Source organism: Kryptolebias marmoratus, linkage group LG19, assembly GCF_001649575.2.
Source record: "Kryptolebias marmoratus isolate JLee-2015 linkage group LG19, ASM164957v2, whole genome shotgun sequence".
NCBI classification, from domain to species: Eukaryota; Metazoa; Chordata; class Actinopteri; order Cyprinodontiformes; family Rivulidae; genus Kryptolebias; species Kryptolebias marmoratus.
Window position 1 is genome coordinate 8,252,785 of NC_051448.1, and position 10,953 is coordinate 8,263,737.

At 42.3% G+C, this 10,953-nt stretch overlaps 2 protein-coding genes across 2 annotated transcripts in view; one reads left to right on the top strand and one right to left on the bottom strand.

Moving 5' to 3' along the window:
* Positions 1-10,953, bottom strand: part of LOC108233349 (prolyl endopeptidase) — a 34,683-nt gene that overhangs the window by 21,894 nt on the left and 1,836 nt on the right. The window contains exon 2 of the mRNA XM_037981584.1: positions 9,054-9,161. The gene's annotated coding sequence lies outside the window, so the exon portion shown is untranslated. The remainder of the gene's footprint in view (positions 1-9,053; positions 9,162-10,953) is intronic.
* prdm1c (PR domain containing 1c, with ZNF domain) lies at positions 54-8,964 on the top strand. The gene is made up of 7 exons (XM_017411800.3): positions 54-253; positions 1,690-1,947; positions 3,333-3,452; positions 4,359-4,611; positions 5,967-6,970; positions 7,070-7,198; positions 7,996-8,964. Exons 1-7 carry the CDS (start codon positions 227-229, stop codon positions 8,548-8,550), a joined length of 2,346 nt encoding a protein of 781 aa, XP_017267289.1. The 5' UTR covers positions 54-226; the 3' UTR covers positions 8,551-8,964.

The window sequence follows — 10,953 nt, forward strand, 5'->3', positions numbered from 1 at the left end:
GGGGGGGGGGGAGGGAGCACGAGAGGAAAAGGGAGTGTATTTCGCTCTCTTACACTCTCAGACACACACCTTTCCTCCTCCACACTCAGCACTCAGCCACGCAGTCCGGTCACACTTCGACTGAGGTCGGGTGAGCGGCAGAAGAGAGAAAAAAGAAAAAAACACGCGACCGCCGCTGGTTGATCAGAGAAATTCAAGCTCAAGGAGGGCAAAGACAGACTCCCTTATGTGTGGCTCCTCTCAAGGCTTTAGAGTAAGTGTGCATCTCCGATAATTGCTCTAAACACAGGCGAAAGATTTTTACTCAGTTCTGGATTGTTTCGGACTACAGAATGGTTTTTTCTGCCTTGTTTGCTCATTCATTTATTTCCTGCAGAGTGTCTCAGGAAGAGGACGTTTCAAGTGTGCTTTCTAGAGTCAAACTGATACATGCCGGCGTGCAGGCCACATATGTGAGCTTTTGAGTCACGTCTTGATTTTCAGAATATATTTTCTGCTGTGTCACTAGGTTCACTGGTTTCAGAGTGAGCTGTCAAACTCGACACAGTCATTCCGAGTCAGCTGTGGTAACACGCTTCAGAGAAAAATAGGGTGAAACTTTGGGCTTAAATCTCATCTCGCTGCACTTTAAGTTGCATTTTTTTTCTCCTCCTTGAAAGTGAGTAGTCAGAGTTTGTTATTGCAGAGTTTGCTTCTCTTGTTTGCTAAAGTTTTGTCAGACTTTTTAACATTTGATTATTTATCTCAGCTTTAAAAAAATGAAACATAAAAAAGTGAAGCTTTACTTTTGCTATAATTTAGCAATTCGTTAATTTACACTTTACCCCTCGGTTCTCAGTTATGTTTAAATCCTGAGTTGAGTCAAACCTCTTTATCAGGTGAGAACACATGAGTGCTTACCAACTATTATCAGCCACCATCTTAGTAGCAAATGGATGAGTCTGATAAAGAAGAAGCACTGCGGATTCACTCTTCTCTATTTCATGCTGTCGTGCAGGCTTGAGCTATCAGACCACAGTCTTTATGAGAAGAAGGTGGTGTGGGGGGGAAAGCAATGAACAGACAGAAAGAGAAAGAGAGCTCAAACTTGTCTGAGAGCCAAGTCAGTTTAAAGGAAGTCAGGTTGATTCACCGGGAGTGCTTGTTTCCTCGTGAAAGTGGTCTTGCCTCGGGGCTGGCGTGCAAAACACTCCTTCCTTCTAGCCTCGGGCTTGTGATTTGGCGAGTCACAGGATGTACGGGACAGTGGGGCTAATGGGGCAGTGAGCACTTTGAAGTTTGTTTGTCCGGTAGTAGCAGCTGAAGTTAAATTTTTTTTATTTTTTATCCCAAATCTGCCGCTGCTTCCTCTATAGCAAGTCTTAATTCACACTCAGGGAACTAATTTTAGCTCCATTCAGAGCTGGACTTCTCCCGATACAGCTGTTGTCTCCATGTAGGTGCTGTTTTCCCTAAGTTTTGGAACAAAGAAGTAGGATAGTAGTGTGCTGTATGTCAAAAAATGTAAAATGTAAGCTGATATTTCTCCTTATGTATTAGGCAAAGGACACTTGTGCTGCTAAAAGAAACCCTAGAATTAGTTCAAAGAAATCTGCTTTACCTATCATCCCTGTCACCCAGTATATTCTTACTGTCATGGACTGCTAAAATGTTTGACTACATATTTTTCTGCTTCTTTCTTTCCTGTAGGCCCCCTCCTCTGAATGCACCACAGCCATGTTAACCTCAGAAAGGCCTCCACAAAGCATCGGAGTGACCACTGCAGAGATGTCAGGGACACAGGATGTCGATATGAGATCATGGAGCGAGGCAGACTTTGAGGAGAAGTGCACGTACATCGTGAAGGACCAGCCTCTGGAAGAAGAGCCCAGGAGCCACGACAAGACGCAAGCCGTGAGGTCCCTACCCAGAAATCTCACCCTGAAACGCAGCCACAACACAACAGAGGTACACACGACTCTCCTGCTATCTTTGAGATATCTGCAGCTGCAACAAGTTGATGCTTGTCGTCTTACAAAAAAAAAAAAAAAAAACATGGCATGAAATTATGCAATTAAATCAAAATAAAAAACATTTAGTGCGGGAGTTGTTTATGTTTTTAGAGACTCCCAACTCCTTGCGTCACTCCGACATCCTTCCATCCACTCATCCATCCACAGGAGGGAAGTACTTGACATGTTGTTGTCCAATTTGGGTCTTTCCGCTCTTCTGTGTGTGTTGGAGCAAAACAGGAGACAATGGCCAAGCTTCTTGGCAATTAGCCTGAGGGCACTATGATTAGCAGCTACCTTAGATCCCTTTGTTCTGGCAGAAAATTACACTATAAAACAAATCTGAGGCATGGGGACCCCTGACATGGCTAACACCTCCAATAGTCCTTTGAGTGAACATAGTTTGTGGTCCAATTAGAGGACAAGAGTAAAGAAATCCCACAATGTCTAGTCAATGCAAGATAAAAGATTTGCCCAGCTAGACAGTTCATAAGAAGGAAACCAAAGATTAAGGATGGGTCTGTAGATAAAAGGTGATATTCAGATGTAATCAGAGGCAGGTTTGATGTCTGTGGCTAAATACCAGCATGATCATGGCTGACTTATCTGGAGTCTGGTTGGCACTGAAAAAATGGATATGTTGCATTAATCTGCCACACAAGAGCACCTGAATAAAAAGCCATCAAACAAAGTCACTGAGAGAGGAATAAACTACTTGGATAAAGTTGAGTTAAGCAGTTCGGCTATGTATACTGTGGTTGATCCAGCAACGTACACTATACCAGTGATACTGTAAGATAAAAGAGAGACTACATTACCGTGGCTTTTGTGCTTTTGCTTTTTGAACGTGGAACTCACTTCACCAGTCAGGGTGTGACCATGACACCTTATCCACTCTTCCTCAGCCCGAAGGCTTAGGAAAGAGGAGTGAGTTTCACACCCGGAGGTAACAGAACAAGAGTAGTGGTGAAATTTTAATATGGTTGAGGAGCTGATGAAAACTCGGTGATTGGCTTATGAAATATTCAGCATGTGAAGGAAAGACTACGTTGTGTCGCAGGCTTAGAAAAAAAAAATAGATCATTTTCCGTGTACAAACTTTGACACAACATTGAATGTATTAGAAAACCAAAAGGAGCAAAAATTTGTAATTCTTTTCTATTAATTTACTATTACTTTGAAGCAATCAAAACAAAGAATCCTTCAGAATGGAGGGTCGGATAAAGATGACCGTTTCCCCAAGAATAAAATCCCTCTATGTGATTCTAATTAGAGTTTCTGGTCAAGTCTCAAGTTTGGGAATTAACTTGTTTGTTTTTCTGTGTCTTCCACGTTGAACAGGTGCTTGGAGTGATGAGCAAGGAGCTGATTCCCAAAGGGACACGTTTTGGCCCCTTTGTTGGGGAAAGTTACACCAATGAAACCCTGCCGAAAAATGCTGACAGGAGATACTTTTGGAGGGTAAGTGAATAACGTGTGAGTGTTTCAAAACTGTTCACATCCTGCGGCTCCAGCTGGAGACGCTGCAGTGGCTGTGTTGTAGCGCAGGTTAACAGTTGTGGTCAAGGACTGACATCCTGTTAAAGTTGAGTCTTTGTGCCAATGCTCGGATATTGCAAATAATGTGTCAAATAGGTTTGCCATCACAAGTTTCTGAGGTCCCTCGCGCACACACGCACACAGCTGTTTGGTTTCAGTGACGCAGAGTTTCTTCTCTCTCTGCTTCTTTCAGCCGTGGTATCACTGCCAGTAAATACACCATACATATGTCCGCACTTCTCCAGACTCACAAACTTTCACAATGACTAAGCGAGGAAGTGGCTTTAAGCCTGAGAACTGTGATGTTATAATATAAATCAGCAGCATCAAAGCGTCTTCCATTACACACACACACGCACGCGCGCGCTCTTCTTTGTAACTCGACAGGTTGGAGTTTGCAACCTTGAAATAATCTAAGCTCAACCGAAACCTAAGTAGCCATAACAGAGATGGTTGGTTAGTCATGACTCGAGCAACAAAGTCATGCTTCAAAACTGCAGACAACATAAAAAAAATAGAGCGGGGAGGGAAAAGGAGAGAATAACTCACTACAATTGTGAGAACTGATAGTAGTAGTGGGCGAGATACCCGGAGCGTGATCCAGTCATACAGTGAAAATTTTGTTCAGAGTTGCTTTCAAAACTACAGATGATTTGTGCTGCCACATACAAACAGCCACAACCCCAGCTGAATGAATGTACATTATTTACCATAAACAGTTTGGGGAACAATGACATCATGATGTCAGAACAAGGACACGTCAGCACGACGGTGTGTCATTTTTAACAGAATTCTCTTCCATGTCGCGTTGTTTCTCTTACGCCGTAGGTCTTCTCGGAGGGGCAGTTACACCACATCCTGGATGGTTTGAACGAGGACCACAGCAACTGGATGCGTTATGTCAGCCCAGCACGTTCTGTAGAGGAGCAGAATCTGGTTGCGTGTCAGAGTGGCTTGGACATCTTCTTCTACACTATAAAGCCACTTCAGCCCGGCCAGGAGCTCCTGGTGTGGTACTGCTCTGAATTCGGCCAACGCTGTAAATACCCTCCACTAGGCCAGCTGAGTGTTGAGAAAAAGGGTAAGTGTTTTGAGAATCGTCTTCGTGCCAACACTTTGAGACGTATTTAGCTCGGACAGTTTCTGTGGAAGCTTCCTGTCAAAGCAGTGACCGACTGACACACTCTTTGTGTGGATGTTTAAAAAGTTAGTCACACCCATGGCCCCCTTTGTTGAAGCAGAGCACAAAGCATCATAGTAGAGACCTGAAAACAAAGAGTTGGCTGTCCACAGGTGCAGCACCAGAGTAAAATGAGACCAATTTCAGGATTTTAGGCAATGGTTTCCCTTTTTTTAATAGCCTCAGCTGTTCATTTATAGACACCAAATGCAGCCACAAAATGCTCAATTACACACTCTCGTGCTCTCACAGAGGTAGCTGTTGGAGGTACTGATGGTGTTTTGGCACGACTCCTCTTATTTGTTTTGCTCTTACAAGAGGAAGAGACGTAGGGAGTCCTCCAGTGACTACTTTAACTTCCTGACAAGGTGACCTGCTGAAAGATTGATATCTCTCTCAGAGCTCGTTGTTTGTTTGCTAAGAGCTGGGCTCTTTGGAAATGAAGGGGGTGAGGGGCAGAGTAAGAAAGGAGTGAACAAAAGATAAGGCTTGCTCTGCTGCATGTGGGTTGATGTTAACTGTGTCCAAAAGTAGGTTAAATACACAGGCATACCTCTGTATTTTATCTTCCTCTGCCACGGCTCAGGTCTCAAGTCGAGTTATAGGAAGCCAAAAAAGTGCAAACTTTAAGACTTCACTTCAAGTGTTCACTTGGTCGCAGAAGATGCTGCTTTGAATCTGTATGTAGTACTCTGTATGAAGAATTTACTGGAAAAAAATTGCATCTTATTGAAGTTAATTGATCATTTGAGACCAGTTTATTTACCACACCATCAAGAGTTCTTTATGACTGTTCATGTCTGGGTGAAATCAGTGGTTCATCAGTCATTTTAAGATGAAAACTTGTCTCTTGTATCCCGTTTCCTGTGTATCCTGCTCTACTTCTGATAACAAAACACCTTTACAAATGACCAGCTCTTTAATGTAGATAACATATTGTATTTACCAGTGTAATGCTATCTCTATCCTGATCAGAACCCCATTGTTTCGCTTCTGGTGTCCATTTTCTGAGTTCAAAGGTCTTAGAGACACAGACAAGCACACCTGATACACATGCAATACTTAAAAGATAAAAACAACTACCTGAGCAAGACCTTGTCCTTTTAAATGTGAAACAATATTGATATAAACAAAGAACATGTGAGCATATCACTTTGTTGTTGTGGCTGAATGTGTCACTGAGTGGACCTGTAGTGTATATAAAATGGTTTTACGTCTCTCCAATGTCATCTCTTTATTGTCTGTTTTTCTAACAGAGCAAAGTCAGGCTAATGAGAAGACAAAAGAGAAACGAGGGCACAGTGTCACTGAGATTCTCCGAGATGTGCCCCCCAAATCTAAATGCCCGAGACTTCTGGACAATTCCACGAATCAGACCATCTCAGCAGTTTTCCCCTCATGTCCCAGTGTCTTCTACCCAATCCAGCCCAGCTCCGATTTTATCCATGGCCACAGATATGCTTCTTTGGCATCTCCGCAATCCTGCAGCTCAGCAGCTGCCAAAAGTCCAGCACTAAATGCCTCTGTCCCCACCAGTCTGAACTTCACCTTTCAGCACAGTCAAGACCCCATCAAAGCCAAACCTTACCAAGAAACCTCTGTGCCCAATCATGTCCAGTCCGCTCTGAGGCATCCTTATCTGCTGCCTCACTACCCTTTTGGCCTTCTACCACATTCACACCCATTCTACGGTGATCAGCTTAACCCACACTTGTCCATGTCATCTAATTTCCTGCCTTTTGACAGCTATGCACACTTCCTACATCCTTTGGCAGGTGGATACAAAGACTTCCCACTTGCACCATCCATTTCCAAACAAGACCTCATTCTTTCATCAATCAATAAGCACAAAGACAACAGTGACCTTGTTTCCCAAAAGACAAACTACCTCAAGAATCCCTCGAGTGACCTCAGAGACTTCAAACCCTCCTCTCGCAGCAATTTTCACACAGACCTCACTATTACTACCAAGGCCAGCTCTCCACGCATTGACCATGAAGTCCACAGAGCACCCTCTTCTGCACCTGGGGCATGCTCGCCACCTATCAGCATGGCCGCCTCCTCGAACTACCTTCCTTCCATATCTACCTCTGCCACTCAGGGCAATATTGAAGATGCACTGGACCTCAGGCAGACAAAGAGAGAAGGGCAGTTCATTGGCTACAAGACCTTGTCTTACCCTCTCACCAGGCAGAATGGAAAGATTCGGTATGAGTGCAACATCTGTGGAAAGGTCTTTGGGCAGCTGTCCAATCTCAAGGTTAGTACCTCATCACCACATTAAAACTTTTCACTGTGACTAGACTGTGAGTTAACTGAGAAAAAAAAATAACACTAATCTGTAATATTCTGTTATCAGGTCCATCTGCGGGTGCACAGTGGTGAGCGTCCTTTCAGGTGTCAAACCTGCAACAAGAACTTCACTCAGCTGGCACACCTGCAAAAACACTACCTGGTCCACACAGGAGAGAAACCCCACGAGTGCAAGGTTAGGCTACACCTTTTACAGAAGTCTTTTACAGTTTGGAAATGTATGTTAAAAGGCATAGCTCAGATTTTCTGAAGTGGGCTGAATTAGCGTTTCCTGATAAGCTGGTTTAGACAGCAGCAGACTGCAGTCAGCGTCCTTTTCAGTTTGAAGAAACACGGAAAACAATCTCAAAGTCTTTTAAGTTAGGCCTACCATTACTCGGAAGATGTCCTATTTAGGAGCAACTTTTCACCATTTCAAACAACTCATACCTCCCAAATTTTATAGAAAGTTACACAGGTGCTATGTTTTAATTTTTTTCAGATTATCAGATTTTCCAACTAGTGTTTCACATGAAAATAACATTAAAGTCTATATAAATAACCGTATGATGCAAAATTGACACAATGTTAAAAGGTACAATAAAGCATTCATTTGAATAGCTATACTATTTTTGAGGTTTTAGTTGTTTCTTTTTTGGAAATACAGTATTAATTTAGCCTTTTCTGAGTAGCAGTTAGCTTGACTTCCCAATGAGAACTTCTGCCTGATTCTCCAGACTGAAATGACTTTGACTGGTGTGTGCTAAAATAAAAATCCTTACTGCTCAGAAGTATTGCCTGTGATCTCACTTCAAAACAGATGAATTATCCCTATAAATTAATTAATTAATCTTGCAGCTACTAGCTTAACTTAGCATAAAAACTGGGAATTACAGCTACTTGTTTAAGCCTTTCACTACAAAAAAAATAAAACATCAGTTGACACAGTGGTATTTATTATACATATCTTACACTTTGCCTTTTCTACAACAGGTGTGCCATAAGCGATTTAGCAGCACTAGCAACCTGAAAACCCACCAGCGGCTGCACTCGGGTGAGAGGCCCTATCAGTGCAAGCTCTGCCCAGCTCGGTTTACTCAGTTCATCCACCTCAAGCTCCACAAACGCCTGCACACAGGGGAACGCTCCCACCGTTGTCCTCGCTGCAGCTGCGCCTATCTCCACTACTGCAGCTTACAGGTGCACCTCCAAAGCTTCTGCCCTCTTTCCCCCTCAGCGTCCCGCAGGCTCTCGCCGGAGGAGCTACATCGGATCAACTCCGAGATAGAGAGGTTTGATCTGAGTGAAGCCGCAGAGCAGCTCGAAGTCATGGCTGCGGAGGTTAAGATGGACAAGGGCAAAATCATCGACCTGATAGAAAAGATAGAGACTCGCGTCTCAAGCCTACAAGATGGTGCCAGGGGGAAAACCGAGCTGAACATCAGGTCGGCGATGGAGTGCGCTGATGCTCAGCTGCATCACGGCAGCCCTGTATGTCTGCGACCAACAAGCATCAAGCTGGAATCAGGCTGCATATCAGAGACTTAAGGCTGGCCTGCTAATCCAACCAAATAATCCTTAGAGACCAACTCAGCATCTGTCTGTCACTGTTCTATTTGAAGTAAAGCCTTATCTTAATCATAGATTGCCTATATATTCTACAGGGATCTGGAAGAGTCAAGACTTTGGCAGCAAGGGCAAGCCTGGGCAAAGTGACTCGACTGATTTAATGTCTACATCTTTGTTAATTTATTCAGTTGCTAATTTTAATCTAAATTTGTATAAAAGTACAGAATTATATTTTCTGCTGTTTGTTTTGTATCTCTGGAACATTTAATTTAACAACTAAGTAAGTGATAATGCATAAAAAAAACAACCCGTGTTTGAAGTTTCACTGTGTGAGACGAAGTGTTCCTGTTTGTGTCACTATTTATGTTGCCTGATTAAAAATTTACCGTACAAGCGTGACTGCGTATGGTGTCAGGAGGCAAAGCACCAAAGTGACGACACAGAGGAAACCTCAATTGTTCGTGCATGCCATATACGCTTACCTCTGTGTGAGTGTGTTCTGCTGATGCGGGGAGTAAGTGATGCAGATAAACATCCTGTTATGACTTGTAAGGCTCGGGATGTGCACCACCAGTCATCAGCTCTTTACACTGGGAGAAAAAAACACCACATCAGTAAAGTCACTCAGCAGATGCTGCACATACATTCTCTGGATGCTTTTCTGTTTTAATCAAGTGGTGGACAGGTCGCCTGCAAACAGATGACTGTAACTGGCAACACGTATGGACAAAATTATGCAATGATTTCTCAGTGCAGAAACGCAAAATATTAGGGATTTCATCAATATCTGTGCATAAGAAAATGTGGAATCTAATAAATATGTATATGCAGGGAATAAGGCTCATAGGTAATATTTGGGCCCTTATCTTACATTGACTTATAAAGAGAGAGGAGTTTAAATAAAACAACTCTGAAGAACACAAAATCCCTCTGCAATCACAAAATAAAACTCTGCCTTTCAGAAAAACAAACAACTCAAATAAAAAAAAAGCTACAGTCTTTGCTTACTTTTAAAGAGTATGCTAAATTTTAGGAGGTTTTATGCATCTTTACACTCCCTAAAATGATGATGATAATTGTCCTCTCCTCTCTTAAATTTATATTCATAATTGAAAATAGCATTTCTTAAAAATAATGCATATCACCCGTCAGCTTGCATTGCAATGCAGTGCATTACACAAAGATCTCAAGTGATGTGTTACCCCTCAGAGTATGTGTTGGGGATGACTCTTCGCTACTTCTATATCAAATTTAACTCAATATCTGTAAAAATTTACTGATCTATAGCCACGTCAGTGTTTACTAGGGTCTTTTAGCTGTGGTGAATGGGGTTGACTCCAAAAAAAAAATCAATCAGTTCTGGATGTACATCCAATGATAACTTTCTGAGAGTTCCATTAAAATCTGTCCAGTGGCTCATGCACGTGGTGTGTGATGTGCACGTCGAGAGTGTTTCAATAATTCAGCCGGGGCATATCCAAGTTTTTAAACAGCACGCTGTATGTGTCAGTTTGTTTGCTGCTTTTATAAGCCATAATGTGGTGAGTGATGAATTAAAAAGTATGACAAAGACGCCCCCATCTGTTGAGAAGCTGAAATCCAGCTCAAAATACTTAACTTTTAAATATAGATCTAATCTCTGTCCCTACACTGGAGAATATTGTTGCTGGTTTAGCTTCAAAATTACTGTTTTGTCAACAGTTTTTATTGTGAAGACTTTGTCCAGTATGTTATTGTAGAGTTGTTAGTTTTCACAGTGAAACTGCTGCATGTACAACAATTTTGTTCCTTATAAACTGTCACCGTAATGTCACTAAAGCTCTCTCCTGTAATAGGAACTGTTTGCCCTAAAAAATACTTTGCTTTTAAAACTAGAAGATTTGACCTCCATCCATAGCTTCTTTCACAACATTTTCTCAATTAAATTTGTGGTTTTTAATGATGAGGAAACAACAATGTGACATTCTGTTTTTGTTACAGTGACACTGAATATCACTGTTTCTGAGTTAATTTTGACTAAATGCATATAGATGAAGAATATGTCAACTCACCATGACAAAGGGACAGAAATGCACCGTAACTCTATACGCTGTCATCTAGCATCTCAGTTACAACTCAAAAGGGTGTCAAGTGGCAAAAAAGGTTCAAGGTGGCCATCCGTTAACTCCTACAGAACACTGTGGCCCTTCGCTGCAGATCAGGTCACACTGCCAGCTTGTTCTCCATGAATGAAAATTAATGCAAGATGAGCAGCAAAGCTGTGACCTGTGACCTCTCTCAGGTGGGAGGAAATTCAGATCAATGGATCAGAAAATAAATACTTCCGTGCATTTAATGAACCCAGTGTCTTCTCTGAAAGGAAAGATGTAACAGAAGAGGGGG